At 41.6% G+C, this 15,393-nt stretch overlaps 1 protein-coding gene across 4 annotated transcripts in view; it reads left to right on the forward strand.

Moving 5' to 3' along the window:
- The window catches only part of EPRS (glutamyl-prolyl-tRNA synthetase), a 44,848-nt gene that overhangs the window by 13,496 nt on the left and 15,959 nt on the right, over positions 1–15,393 (forward strand). The window contains exons 11-20 of one of the 4 annotated variants that reach the window (XM_014528054.1): positions 94–153; positions 442–462; positions 4,325–4,435; positions 6,590–6,726; positions 7,742–7,949; positions 8,526–8,638; positions 10,642–10,759; positions 11,901–12,189; positions 12,390–12,463; positions 13,958–14,191. In XM_014528054.1, the coding sequence (XP_014383540.1) occupies positions 94–153; positions 442–462; positions 4,325–4,435; positions 6,590–6,726; positions 7,742–7,949; positions 8,526–8,638; positions 10,642–10,759; positions 11,901–12,189; positions 12,390–12,463; positions 13,958–14,191 (1,365 nt within the window). Of the gene's footprint in view, positions 1–93; positions 154–441; positions 463–4,324; positions 4,436–6,589; positions 6,727–7,741; positions 7,950–8,525; positions 8,639–10,641; positions 10,760–11,900; positions 12,264–12,389; positions 12,464–13,957; positions 14,192–15,393 lie in introns of all 4 variants that reach the window. The other 3 variants (XM_014528055.1, XM_014528056.1, XM_005879884.2) reach the window with 3 other exon arrangements.

Raw genomic sequence — 15,393 nt, forward strand, 5'->3', positions numbered from 1 at the left:
CTGGGCTTACTTTTTCTAACATGCACAGCTACAGTTAAAGGAATGTTCTCATTACTTCTTGTCCTTTAAGTCATTTTCTTACTATTTTTCCAGGGTTCCTCGCGTTCAGTTGTGAACATGGAATGGGACAAAATTTGGGCATTTAACAAAAAGGTAAATGTTCTGACTCTTACGCCCCTTTTCTCATGTCTGACTCCTACCTGTAGAGTTCATTAGCGTGCTCATGGGAGAGGCAGTTTTGTGAAGAATATTATCATTGTTGCAGACTTACAGGAAAATGGAATATTTTCCTTTTTTAAACATATAGAGAGCGTTAAGCCTATTAACTGTACCAAACGAGTAACAGTGATTCAAGCAAGCAAACTTGGAGTGATGGGGAACAGTAACGGCTTTTCCTTAAATCGTTTGTGAACACTCTGCATTCATTTTTCTGCTTTCAAGCTGCGAGCTCTCTGTAAGAAGGTATTAATGCTTTTATTCGCCTTACTTAGCACAAAGCTTCTAGCATATCTTATACCCTGAGCTGTTGTACAGCTTTGAAGCACAATCACATTTATGTAAGACTTGTTTATACAAACCTATTGAAAATGCACTATTCCTAGTTTAAAAAAAACGTGGCAAAGGGAAGATTTGACCATTCCACCGTTCCCTTGTGAACTGAGAGAACACAGTTTTAAAGTTACAGATTCCGTTGAGTTGTATTAACTATGATTCCTGTGTCTTACTGAATCTAGCTTTTTAAAAAGCGTTTCTTAAATGAACTCAAATGAGGAATACTGCATATTGACACTGTTAATCATACTAATTGGAAGCAGATGCTTGGATACTATAATAAGGCAAATCATTGAAGTGCCGTGTTTCAGACTGTGGTTTCTGTGATTGTGTTCCGTAAACTCTTTCGTGTTGCTGCTTGATTTGCTGATGCCTGGCCTCAAGAAGTAGCTGCTTGTCTCGCATGTGTCTTGAATTTATTTTATTTAGTCTTTTGTGTTTAGTCCGTTTTTTGATCCATAAAGGAGTGATTAATTGGTTCTTTCTGTTGCTGCAGTTACTAATAATAAAGTAGAATTTATAGGCAAAGTTAACATTGATGTACTTTTTATAGTCCAAATTTTAAAGGTTTTCAGTTTTAATAAAGTTACAGATGTATACTTTGTTCGAATATACGAAATGCATTTCACTATAGTCATATAGTTCTGTATATTCCTCTGTCTTCCTTCCATTTTCTGTCCCTGACAAATCACTTTCAGCTCCTTCAGTCACTCTTTTGGTATTTATTGCCCATTCCTCTAAATTATGTGTGTTGCTACTTCTTGACTTTGTAGTTCTGGGCCTCATCAGTTGACTTCCCACCATGGAAGATGAGGTCTCTTTCTTTTTCTCATAACTTGTTGGTTTTCTTATAGCTGATTGTTTTGGTCGTTGTGTGTCCCCGGCCCCTTAATTTGTTGAGGGTTCTAATTGTGTCTCAGAATCCGCATACATTGTCTAACTTCCCTACCAAAGTGTTTGCATGCCCAGCTATCCCTTCAGCTGCAGGTTCCACCTGGAGACATCTCTGCCCCAGCCTCGGTGCTGCTGGGCCTGATCTCTACCCCCATCAGGCTTCCTCCTCTCCCTGCAGGTCCCTTTGCTTTCGTTCGCTGGTGGATTGCTTCGTGGACCTTCCTTCTCTTTGTATTACCTCTTGCTTGCCTCAGGAGCTCCCTGAGAAGGGGGCCTGGGATGGAGGTGTTTGAGACCTTGTCTGTGGCCTATGTGTTCACTTTGAAATTTCATGATGTGCCATGGTTTGGGTCTGTTTTCATCCATATCCATGGGAAGAACATAGGGCTTCCAGGCTGTAAACTCATTCCTTCAGTTTTGGGAATTAGTTCTTTCCTTCCTTCTTCTTCTTTTTTTTTTCCTCTAGAAAGTTTTCTTCTCTCTGGAACTCTTCTTGAGCAAAAGCTGGGCCTCCGGGACCGGTCCTCTGATTCTATTTTCTATCTTTCCATTTGGCTCTACTTTCTGGTAGATCTATTCAACCACCCTTCTGCTGAGTTGTTCATTTATGTTCTCATAGTTCCAAGAGTTCTCTTCTCTGAATTTTCAAAATAACTTCCCCTTCCTACTTCATGGTTATAATATTTATTTATTTATTTTTATTGATTTACATTTTTATTGATTTCAGAGAGGAAGGGAGAGGGAGAGACAGAGAGAAACATCCATGATGAGAGAGAATCATTGCCTCGTGCACGCCCCCTATTGGGGATTGAGCCCGCAACATGGGCTGGTGCCCTTGACCAGAATCAAACCTAGGACCCTTTAGTCTGCGGGCTGACGCTCTATCCACTGAGCCATACCAGCTAGGGCTAATAGTATTTTTTTACTTAGAGCATTTGTTTCCTCCAGGTTGTTCATTTTGGTTTTTCGTTGATATTAAAGGCAGTTTTTCAGATTTCTGTTTAGCACTGGTTATCTGCTCAAGTTTAACATGGGAAGAGACTAAAAGAATGATTGGAGGCCTTAAGAGAAAGAGTTGGGCTTGCCCAGCCTGTGTGCTCAGTGGGTGAACATCATCAGTTCATGCACTAAGAGTTCTCTAGTTCTATTCCCAGTCAGGGCACATGCCTGAGTTGTTGGCTCAATCCCCAGTAGGAGGTGTGCAGGAGGCAGCCAATCGAGATATTTCTCTCTTATCCATGTTTCTATTTATCCCTTTTCCTTCCTCTCTCTCTAAAAATCAATAAAAACATTAAAAAAAAATAGATTTCCACACTTCAGATCATTAGAATCATAGTCCTTTACACTGAAGTGGCCTGAAAATTTGTGCTAGCCAAGGCCTAAGGGGTCATTATAGCTAGTTAGTGTGAGAAACAGCCTGCTGCTCTCCTCAGTCGGGGAAACAGCTGCAGGAGATGGAAGTACGTTTCTCAGGTTGGTTTTAGCTTCTTTAAAACAGTTGTATTTCACTGTCTTAAACACTGAACCAAGTGGTCACAAGTTAAATCTTTGATCATAGAAGAACCCTTAACTAGTAAGAGTGACCTCTAAGTCTCTAGGAAGCCAAGGCTGAAGCTGTCAACCTAGAGAGGCTGGTGCTGAGTTGGTACGGGGGGAGGAGAAACAGGCAAGGGGAAATTAACTAGCTTTTCATACTTTTGTGAGTGACCCTCTGAGAACGGTTTCTTCTCTGAGTTTATTCAGAGTTTCCACAATGTCATGTTTTCAGAATACTTTTAAAGCAAACAAAAAACGAGTAAAAAATAAAGCAATCATAGCCACTATTTCCTGCATCCTTCAAATGGGAAAAGATCATTTCCATTCCTTTTAGATACATTTGCTTCTACCTACATTTTTCTTCCACGTGCTTCGTTTAGTGTTTTAAACACTGCTTTTGTGATTGGTCATCATGGAAAATTTTAACTTGAGCAGTGAAGTGAGAAAAGTACATCGGGCCCGAAGGCCATGCTCCTGCTGTGTTGGAGGTGGAGTAGGTTAGAACACAGTGACGAGGACAAGTCATTCAGTTAATCTGCAAATGTTTATTGATTCCCTGTATGTGCCAGGCCCTTGCTAGGACTGGGAATACAGTGGCCCCTGTAGATAGAGCGTGCAGACACGTAGAAATATTTTGTTTATATTTTTAACCTACAGAATTGCCTTATTATAGTGACCTAGTGTTATTCTGCTTTTGATGGTGATGCATTACCTAAACCTGATTATATTATAGAAAATTATACTAAAACACACATTTATATTCCTTCAAAATGGACTTTTCAATAATACAGAATTGAAGATCATATCTACCTGTAGGATTAATATGTAATCCCACAGGATAATCTTTCCTTACCTTCTAATCGCAGAGTTAAAAATTACTTTTCTCTCTGCCCGGTGTGGTTCAGTTGGTTGGGCTTTCTCCTGTGCACAGAAAGGTTTTGGGTGTGATTCCAAGTCAGGGCACATGTCCAGGATGCTGGCTCGATCCCCAGTAGGGGGCGTGCAGGAGGCAGTGGATTGGTTTCTCTCCCTCTAAAAAATCATTTAAAAATAATAAAAGTAAAAAATTACTTTCAAAATACTATTATGCTTTAAGCAGTTGGTTTCTTTCCACCTGTCAGTCCTCATTCTTGGAAAGGCGGTCTCGGTCCTTCCTGTAGCCTTCATTTACGGTTGTTCCTCTCTTTTCTACTTGACAGTGAAAATGCTAGAGGAGAGTTAGCTGATGAATAAAAAAAATTAGTAAATGCAGTAACAAAGGAAGCCAGTTAGTACTCCTGTGCTGTTTATGAAATGTAAAGGAATATCTGAATGTTCTCACACGAGGGCACATTTGTTGCAGGTGATTGACCCGGTGGCGCCACGATACGTCGCGTTACTGAAGAAGGAGGTGATCCCAGTGCACGTCCCGGGAGCTCAGGAGGAGATGAAAGAAGTGGCCAAACACCCCAAGGTCACCCTGCACACTCCGTGCCGCTCTGTCCAATAGAAGGGGCAGGATAGCAAATAAAAGGGAGAGTGTGCTTTGGTGGCCAGAGCGTGGTTTGGGGATCGTTTCTATCCAACATTATTATTATTATTTTTTAATATATTTTATTGATTTTTTACAGAGAGGAAGGGAGAGGGATAGAGAGTTAGAAACATCGATGAGAGAAACATCGATCAGCTGCCCCCTGCACACTCCCCACTGGGGATGTGCCCGCAACCAAGGTACATGCCCTTGACCGGAATCGAACCTGGAACCCTTGAGTCCGCAGGCCGACGCTCTATCCGCTGAGCCAAACCGGTCAGGGCATATCCAACATTATTTATCAGGTTGCGATACTAATTGGAGAAAAGACTTTGGGGATTTCTTGCTGAAGACATTTATCCTAGTAAAATCCACAGCACATCACACAGAACTTACACTCAGTTGGTGCCTGATTTTTATTCTGTAGAGATAGAATGCATCTCTTCTCGGAGGCCTTTTGAAAGATGAGGTATCAGTTCATGTTCCTTTCTTGGTGTGGAAGCTGAGGTGTGTTCTCTCTTAACTAGGTTATTCACTAGCTCTTACCTTTGTCTTTAAGCCAGAACATTGGACCTAGTAATATTAAGTCACAACTTGTACCCAGAGTTTATCACGCTGCTCTTTGCTCTGTTTTAGAAAATACCAGTAAAGTGAAAGTGTTATCTGTCTAAATTAGAATGTAAATCTTAAATACGGATAGCAGGGAGCTCCCTGTAGTCAAGCTATGCTTGCCATCTTGGGTGGTCATGACTTCCTGGGTTGTCTTGAAGGAAAAGTAGGTTCTTTTAGTCCAGCTTTGTGAGTGGTCTGTAAATATCCTCATTATACAGTGAAGGTTATGTTCAGAGACCCGTCATACACCAGCAGACTGGTGGACTCATGACCTTACTCATCACCGTGTTACGCTCCTAGACTCACACAGATGGTGATATGCATCATGAAGAGCTATAAATATTCTAGGCCGTAGCCTTAATGTGATTGCCTTTCTATGTGTGACATTAGCTGTTTTTTTTTTAATTTTAAATATTTGAGTTATTTTAAGTGGAGCCCTAATAAGATTTGGGGGAAAGAGGGAGAGAGAGCTTGATTGATTTGGCTTTGCCTTTATCTTGCATCTGATTATTCAGTTCAACTAGGTGAACAGTGGCATACGATATATCATATATCACACACTACAGTTAGCTTAAACGTGAAGTTCACTGAATGTTTTAAAATGTAAATGGTGAGGATAAAACTTCTTAAGGGTGCTTATTTGTTAAAGTGACTGTTGTAGTCAGATAGCATGAGTGACGTTAGTGCTTATTATTAAACAAGAATTAATTGATAGGGAAATGTACTTTATATGATGAATGGATTTCTCAGTTTGATCTGTGAAATTTTCATTGTCATTATTTCCCTCACAAAGTGTTCTATATTTAGCCTGCCAGTATTCTATTCTGACCCCACCGTAATATAAGTTGTAACAACATACTGGTTTTTCTCAAAAGCATTGGTCCAATTATTGAACCATTATTAAACACATGCTATCTAACATTTATTTCAAAAGATCTTCATATATTTTTTTCTTTTGAATTCTCTCAAACAAAACCTGAAATTTAACAAGTATAGTATTCTTTTTATTCCCCAAATCTCTTTACCTTCTTCATGTAATATAGAAAAAGCAGAAAATTTATCTATATATATACAGTTCTGTCGTTAAAATTTGTCTTCTAAAATATGAAGGTCCCTAATTTCCTGCTAAGGTGTGATATCTGTCCTATAACCTGTAGCAGAGGTCAGGAATGACTTTATTTTCTCCTTTCCTGCAAAAGCAGTGAGGTTCTGAGGATAGCAAAGCAGATTCTGGTCGAGGACACTTAGCGACAACTACTGTTCCAGCTCTGAAAACGGTGCTTTAGGTTGGATGTAATCTCGGGCAGGCCACCTCACCTAACTCCATTGGCATCAGTGGTCAGTTGACTGCCCCAGGTCACGGGGCTGGGATTCCAGCTAGGACAGATAACTTCTTGGTGAAAGAATAAAATGGAAGAATAGGTGAATTTCCACACTAGGTTCAACAAGTTGTCTTTTTAACCAACACTTTCCTTTATTCATCAGAATCCTGACGTGGGCTTGAAGCCCGTGTGGTACAGCCCCAGAGTTTTCATCGAAGGTGCCGATGCGGAGACGTTGTCAGAGGGAGAGATGGTGACGTTTATAAACTGGGGCAACATCAACATTACCAAAATACACAAGTAAGAACTTTCGTTTGTTTTCAAGTAAATATGGATAAAAGTGTGCTATGTTTATTCACTTATTAAAAATTACTTGGTTCATGCCCTAGCTGGTTTGGCTCAGTGGATAGAGCGTCAGCCTGTGGACTGAGGGGTCCCGGGTTCGATTCCAGCCAAGGGCACATGCCTGGGTTGCAGGTTCGATCCCCAGTAGTGGGCATACAGCAGGCAGCCGATCAATGATTCTCTCTCATCATTGATGTTTCTCTCTCTCCCTCTCCCTTCCTCGTTCAGATACATTCATGTGGCTGAGTGCTAAATTTACCCAGGCATAAGTACTGCAAGTTCTGGATAATGTTTTTTCCATAGATGTTCCAGTTTACTAAGAGGGTATCAGGATAGCTTTTGCTTGTGATGCTGAAATTTATTTCATCTAGATATAAAAATAGTTTTAATGTTTTAGGGTCCCTGTTGATCATCTGATTCTCATTTTATAGTTACCTGGTGGAGGGATTCTTTGGACAGAATTTAACATGTTCTCTATACAGAAATCAGCTTTAAAATTAATTGTTTAATGATGAATCTGAACTTTCCAGTGGTTATATTGTGCTATACTTATAATTTTAAGATTACATAAATGGAACAAAATATGCGAAGATTGATTTATGTAGACTCTGACATCTTAATTGTCCAGTCATTGCATATGATTTTAAGTAATTGCTAAATGTTTTAAAATACATTATTTTAGGGTTTTTTTTTTTTAATACTTAGTATGGCTGACTTTAAAGTTTGTAAATATATGTTCATGGTCTTCACCAGATGTATGTGGGTCTGTTGTCCAGTGGGTTCTTAGTATCTTGATAGCAGGGATTATATTTTATTTATAACCAGTATACGCCTGGCACATACGAAAAACTCAAATAAGTAAGTGTTTGGTTTGAAATTTTTACAAAGAAAATTCCTGATCCCTTTGTTACAGATCTGTTATGGCATTTAGGGTTTATGTTTTAAAAACACTTTTCAATCTTACACCTAGAAATGCAAATGGAAAAATTGTATCTCTTGATGCCAAATTGAATTTGGAGAACAAAGACTACAAGAAAACCACTAAGATCACGTGGCTTGCGGAGACGGCCCATGCTCTTCCCATCCCAGCGATCTGTGTCACGTACGAGCACTTGATCACGAAGCCAGTGCTGGGAAAAGACGAGGACTTCAAGCAGTATGTCAACAAGAACAGTAAGGTAACTAAAAGAAACCGTACTTCGTCTTTCCCTGCTATGTAAACTTCTCTTGAGGATTTTGAAAATTAGTTTTAAGTATTTGATTCCTCAAATACAGTGGAAGAGATTTATAGAATTTTATTAAAATAAGAAGATGTGAAAGAGTAATGTTTTCGTTTTACAGATGATAGTAAGGCACAGTGAGGTTAAGTAACTTGCGTGAGGCAGACACTAAATGGTTGAGCTGGGATTCAAACCTAGGCATCCTGGCTCTAGAGCCCTTATCCGTAAGTGCTTTTCAGTCTGGTGTGCATCGTTCATATTTATGGTGGGAAACTTTTTTATACCTGCAGGGACTCCAAGCAAGTTAGTTTAAAGATTTTCTGAAGCCAGTCAGTTTATAAATGTTAACTTCGAAAATTACAATAAATATAATTGTTATTTATTTTTATACTTCTTTGTTCTGTTGTGTATGCTTACGTAGTAAAGTTTTTAACATACCTGTGTAAAATGGGAATATTGCAGCTACTGGAAAACCGTTTGCATTTAGTGCTCTGATTTTTGAGAAAGTGTCTTTTCATCTTATCACCTTTGCAGCATGAAGAACTGATGCTTGGGGACCCCTGCCTTAAGGATTTGAAAAAAGGGGACATTATACAGCTCCAAAGAAGAGGGTTCTTTATATGTGATCAGCCTTATGAACCTGTCAGGTAAATACGTGTAGCTGAACAACTAAAGGAAAATGCTTAACGTTCTTAGAGTGAATCATACTTTAAAAATTGAACTTCACGAAAATGTTGTACCTGGTAATTCTCTATTCAATTTGATTTGTTCTTCTGTATTTAATATTTTAGACTTTAATTAGTGATATCTTTGAAACAGCATAATATTCACAAATTCATTTCTGAAACTAAACCGTCTTGTAATTCATCTTCATGTAGTCCAAGTATAAAGAAAAAATTCCTCCAGAGCAGATATACAAATGGCCCGTATGCACACAAAAGCTGCTGAGCATCATTAGCTATTAGGCAGGTGCAGACAAGGTCACTGTGAGATGTGCTCCAGACCCACTAGGATGGCCATAACCACAAAGACAGGCAATAGCAAGTGTTGAGGATGTGGAGAAATTGGAACCTTCATACGTTACTGGTGGAAATGTGAAATGATGCAGTCACTTTGGAAAACAGTGTGGCAGTTCTTCCAAAAGTTTAAAACATAGACTTACTATTTTACCCAGCAATTCTACTCCCAAGTATATACATAAGAAAAATAATGTGTTCACACCGAAACTTGTACCCAAAGGCTCATAGCACCATTATTCGTAACAGCCATGAATGGGTAAACAAAAGGTGGTTTGTTTATGCAAGAGAATATTTTTTAAAAAATATATTTTATTGATTTTTTACAGAGAGGAAGGGAGAGGGATAGAGTTAGAAACATCGGGGAGCGAGAAACATCCATCAGCTGCCTCCTGCACGCCCCCTCCTGGGGATGTGCCTACAGCTAAGGTACATGCCCTTGACCGGAATAGAACCTGGGACCCTTGAGTCCGCAGGCCGACGCTCTATCCACTGAGCCAAACTGGTTAGGGCTATGCAAGAGAATATTATGTAGCCATAAAAAGAATGAAATTCGTACTGATTGATGTTAAGACGTTCATGACCCTTGTAAGCATATGCTAAGTAAAATAATCTAGTCAAAACAGACCACGTATTTATATGAAGTGTCCAGAATAGACAAGTCCATAGAAACTACGCAGATTAGTGGTTGTCAGGGTCTAGAAGAATGGGGGACTGGGAATGATAGACAAAGGGTTCAGTTTCTCTTTGGAATGGTAGACATGTTCTAAAATTAGATAGTGGTGATGGTTGCACATGTCATATCATCCTTGAGTTGTGGATTTTCAAAGGGTGAATTTTTATTTTGTTTTATTGATTTTAGAGGAAGGGAGAGAGAGAAACATAGATGTGAGAGAGAAACATTGATCGGTTGCCTCCAGCACGTGCCCCAACTGGGGATTGAACTCACAACCTGGGTATGTGCCTTGGCCAGGAATTGAACCCACCATCTTTTGGTATATGGGACGATGTCCCTTCCAACTGAGCTACCCTCCCAGGGCAAAGGATGACTTTTTTGTTATGTAGATTATATCTCAATAAAGCTGTTACTAATAAATATTGAAGAGATGCATTGATCCTATTGTTACTACATTCTTTCTCTTCCTTTTCACTTTGGCATTTACTACAAAATTTGAAGAAATTCTTTGCTTGCAAATAGTCTCAGGGCAGTGAAATTTGCTAATTACCCTTTAGAATTGAGAAATTCTCAAAATAAATATTTTGCAGGAATGGTTCTGCTTCTAAGCAGATAGGTAGATGAATTACCTTTTATGTCAAGAGTGAGACCGTTAGCATCCACTAATGCCCTTTCTGGTGCCACGTGGAGTGGATACACTGTTATCCTGGGCTTAGCATGCTCGCATTTATGGAAGTTTATAAATTGAAAGTTTATAATTAGCACGGTTGATTTTTATTAATGTAGTAATTTTTAAACTACACAGAAGGACCTCTGATTTGAATAAGAGAATGGACTATTTATTTGTATTTAAGAGCATTAGCACAGTGCCATCGACTCAATCTAGGAATTCAGTTTTAATTGCTGTTCAGATAATTCGGTTCAAATGTACTTTTCCGGCCCTTCCTGTTCTCTTCAGCCCACATAGCTGCAGAGAAGCACCCTGTGTCTTAATATTCATTCCTGACGGGCACACCAAGGAAATGCCGACTTCTGGGTCCAAGGAAAAGACCAAAGTGGAAACAGTGAAAAATGAGGTAAATCCTGTCTCTATTAAGTAGTTAAGTGCAAACAACTACATACACATTATATCCCAATAACTTAGTAGTCATTTGAAAAAATAATACATGTAAGTTGAAAGAAAAGAAAAACTTCATTTTAAAAATATTTTGTTCTTAGATGTTTAATATTTTTATTATTTTTATTTCACCTTTGTTATGTGTTCTAACCTTTTGCTTATTTTTTTAAATGTTTTTATTGATTTAAGAGAGAGAGGAAGGAAAGAGAAATAGAAACATCAATGGGCTGCCTCATGCACACCCCCTACTGGGGATGGAGCCTGCAACCCAGGCATGTGCCCTGACCAGGAATCAAACCAGTGACCTTATGGGTCAACAGTCAACCACTGAGCCACACTGGCAGGGCTTTATTTCACTTTTAAAGTGATATACAGATTGAAAGAAATACTTTTACTCTTCCTTCAACCTTGGACTCAGATTGGTCACTACCGTTTCCTGTTCCACAGTAATTTTCCGTGGCATGTGATTTTTAAAACAGTAGCTGTGAAAAGTCCAGCTTTGCCAAGATATGATGTCATTGCAAGAATGTAGCATGCTCTAATGTTACAGCTGAAGCACCTTGAGCTTGTGGTACACACAGATGTGGGCATCTTGCTCTGTTTGCCTCAGACACTTACAGTACCCGTGGCATCTGGTGAATTTTCTGTGGCACCTGGAGCACCTGTTGCATAGTTTGGATGTGGCAGTTGGGTAGTCACTGAAGATTTAGCACCAGTGAGGAAGACAGTTTGGAGGGTGGGTGGGATGTCGGATTAGAAGGTGTTATAAGTGGTTAGAGGATGAGAGTATGGAGGACAGAGTGTAGGACATGGATCCAGGGAGTAGAATTGTTAAGACAGTAACCTCTAGTTTTGTTTTGGTGACTAGGTAAGTGGTAAAATATCTGAGCTAGGGACGGCAGGAGCGTGCAAGTTTATTAGGAGATACGAGTTCGAAACTATTTACAATGGGAATGTCGTGACTTGAGCTTTTCATTTACACAATAAAAACTGGTCTCTGATTTTAAAGTTTTAACTTGAAACAGCACAGTTTGATTTAATTTGGGGGGAGACATTGAACATGAATTAATTGTCGTGCTTTTGGTTTCCTGCCTCCGTAGACAACGACTCCTGTTAAGGAAAGACCGGTGGCCCCTTTGACTAATACTAGTGCTGCCTCTGAGGGCCCCATGGTCCTTTACAATAAGGTGGCTGCCCAGGGGGATGTGGTTCGGGAATTGAAAGCCAAGAAAGCAGCAAAAGAAGATGTTGATGCAGCTGTAAAACACCTTCTGGCTTTGAAGGCCGAGTATAAGGAGAAGACGGGCCAGGAATACAAGCCTGGAAGTCCTCCGGCGGCGGCGGCGGCACAGGCTGTATCCTCTCCATCCTCAGCAAGCCCCCCGGGAGGCAGATCTCTGTACGATGAGGTGGCTGCGCAGGGGGAGGTGGTGCGAAAGCTGAAAGCGGAAAAAGCCCCTAAGGTGAGTGTGCTGGGGGGAGCCAGGCAGCCTTGTGAGGAGGCCCGTGACCTCCAGCTGCTCGTGTGGACTCGGCTTCCTGTGGGGCACAGGCTGTATCCTCTCCGGCCTCAGCAAGCCCCCCCGGAGGCAGATCTCTGTACGATGAGGTGGCTGCGCAGGGGGAGGTGGTGCGAAAGCTGAAAGCGGAAAAAGCCCCTAAGGTGAGTGTGCTGGGGGGAGCCAGGCAGCCTTGTGAGGAGGCCCGTGACCTCCAGCTGCTCGTGTGGACTCGGCTTCCTGTGGGACGTGATGTTTGTAGACTGTCTGCTTGAACATTTCGACATAACGGTCAACATTTGCTGACACCTGCCGTGTGCCAAGCCCTGGAAACATTAACAAGCAGCAGCTCGCCATCACCTGCTGGCAGGGGGAGGGCTGGGGGAGACGCATGCTGGCACAGTCCTGAGCCGTGTGACCGTGATGTCTAAATTGCTGAGAAATGCTGTGGTGCGAAGTGGCAGGGAAGGAGGAAACGGTTCATGACGCTGAGCCCAGCGAACAGACATACCCTAGTTTTAGAATTTCCTTCTACTTTTACTCTTACTGGAATGTCTTAGTCGTAATGAAGTCGTTTGGCCATCTTAATTTTCTCCTTTATAATATTTCAAGTTGTAGTCTTGCCAAACAAAGGTGTGGTAATTTTTGTTGTTGTTTCCCTGTGTGAAATGTGCGCCATCTGACTTTAAGCTCGAGTGAATACTTCCAGTGGCAAAGTGGAGCTTCTTTCAAATAGGCCTCTTTCTGTGGAAATGGTTGCAGGACAGCCCCTTCACTTTCCCCCATTTCCTTTCTTTTAACTGATGGAAGTTTCTGTTTTTCTTGATTCTTGTAAGTCTGATGAACTACCTCCTTTTTCTTAGGACCAGGTAGGTTTTGCTGTGAAAATACCCTGAGTTCTAAAGTAATGTAAGTGAGAGACGGGTCGGGAGTATCAGTCAGACAGCCTCCCCCTTCTCGGTGTGCGATTGCCTTTCCCTGTGCTCGCTCCGTTGGTGCTGCTGTGATGGCTCCAGGTCTGTAGGCGGCAGAATACTGTCTCATAAAGTAGCTGCCCAAGGAAGTGATTGCTGTCCCGGATGCCCGTTCTCGGAAGGCATACCCCTGCTTCCTGCCTCCTTGGCCCCCACGTGGGTTTCCGGCTTCCGGTGGGTGGCTCTCAGCTCTGGTAGAATTGGTAGTAAGACTTGGGTAGGGTGAGTTGCAGGTGCTTTTTCTCTACCTTGGCTTCCCGGTGGCATGTTGGTTTGTGGTTAGTACTGCCACCAGGTGAGGCTTCTGGCTTGAGGCCTTTGCCTGCGTGGCTGGCCTTCCCTGCTGGAGTCACAGGGTCTCATTTGGGCTGTTTCGTTCTTTTTCATGATGATTACGTTGAAGTATCAGAGGGAGTGATGTAACTGTTCTTTAGTTGGGCCCAGATTGTGTGTTTTTCTCAGTGTTGTATTTACCTTCTGTTTAGAAATGAAGAAAATAAGGTTTATATTGGCCAAGCCATTGGGGTGGTCTGTGCTCCGATTTTATAAATTCTGACTCCTCTCCTTACCCAGGGCTTGGTCGCTGGCAGTTTGCTTGGCTGTTTTGGCGTTTATTTGTCTGTTTACATAAGGAAGAAGAAAAGTTACAGTACTAAATATTTATCTCTTTGTCCTTGACCACAGGCTAAAGTCAATGAAGCTGTCGAGTGCTTGCTTTCGCTGAAAGCTCAGTATAAAGAAAAGACGGGGCAGGAATACGTGCCTGGCCAGCCCCCGTTACCTCTCGGCTCAGGGTCAAGTCCAGCCAGGAGCTCTGAGCCTTGTGGTCCAGAAACAGCAGAAGCCAAAGTGCTTTTCGATCAAGTAGCTTCTCAAGGGGAAGTCGTTCGGAAGCTTAAAGCTGAGAAAGCCTCTAAGGTTGGTGTGCTGTTCTGTGTGTATTTTTGTTTTTCACGTTACCCGCTATTTTCTTTGCCTGGAACACTTCCTGCCCCATGGAATCTGGCAAACTTCTCATGTTTCAGTTTCCAGCTCTTTTGTCTGCTAGAGAAGTCTTCCGTGGTCCTTTCTCCCCCAACTAGATCTGACTGCAGTCTCCTAGGACACCGCCTTTCTCTGACATCATACTTAACTGCCCTTTATTTCAATTGTTTAATTATCTGTTTCTCTCTGGTCTGTAAGAGCCTGGAGAATAGGGACCTAGACCCCAGCAGTCAGTCTCCTAGGACACCACCTTTCTCTGACATAATACTTAACTGCCCTTTATTTCAATTGTTAAATTATCTGTTTCTCTGCTCTGGTAAGAGCCTGGAGAATAGGGACCTAGACCCCAGCAGTGCCTGGCTCACGGAGGCCCTCAGCAGTCCGTGCTCTCTGTTGGACTCATTCTCCTAAAGCTCTTCAGTCTAGAACAAGTATGTCAAACTCGTGGCCCGTGGGCCGCATGCCTCGTTTATTTGGCCCGTGTTAGCCTTTGAGTTTGACATGCTTGGTCTTGAACGACAAGTTTTATTTTGAACCATGGTATGGTTTGTGCTCATTGTATTACCTTTATACAAATAGGACTTTTTGGTACAGATTCATTTGAGTGGAAGACAGACAACGCTACAGGTTTTGAAATTTGACCAGTAATGTAGACTGGACTGCTGTCATCTTGGTAGTGGTCACTGTTCCACCTGTGTGGTTGAGTGGCTCTTAAACTGCAGTAGGACATGTGCTCTGCTCTAGTGCCTTCTCAGAGGCGTGCTCCGTGACAGCTCTGTCCGTACAGCCACTGTGGCCATTGTGACTGAGGAGCCGGGTTGCTAATTGATTTACTTAAGTTCAGTTTAGAGAGAAATACTAGTAGCCACATGGGGCTAATGACTACTCTTTGGACAGTGCAGTTATAGCACGATTTCTAAGTCAGTCTCTTGCACAGTCCTATCACTGTTCCTCATATTCACTTATTTATTTATTTATTTTTAAAATATATTTTATTGATTTTTTACAGAGAGGAAGGGAGAGGGATAGAGAGCTAGAAACATCGATGAGAGAGAAACATCGATCAGCTGCCTCCTGCACACACCCCTCTGGGGATGTGCCCGCACCCAAGGCACATGCCCTTGACCGGAATCGAA

This window comes from Myotis brandtii, unplaced genomic scaffold (assembly GCF_000412655.1).
Source record: "Myotis brandtii unplaced genomic scaffold, ASM41265v1 scaffold612, whole genome shotgun sequence".
In the NCBI taxonomy this organism is placed as follows: domain Eukaryota; kingdom Metazoa; phylum Chordata; class Mammalia; order Chiroptera; family Vespertilionidae; genus Myotis; species Myotis brandtii.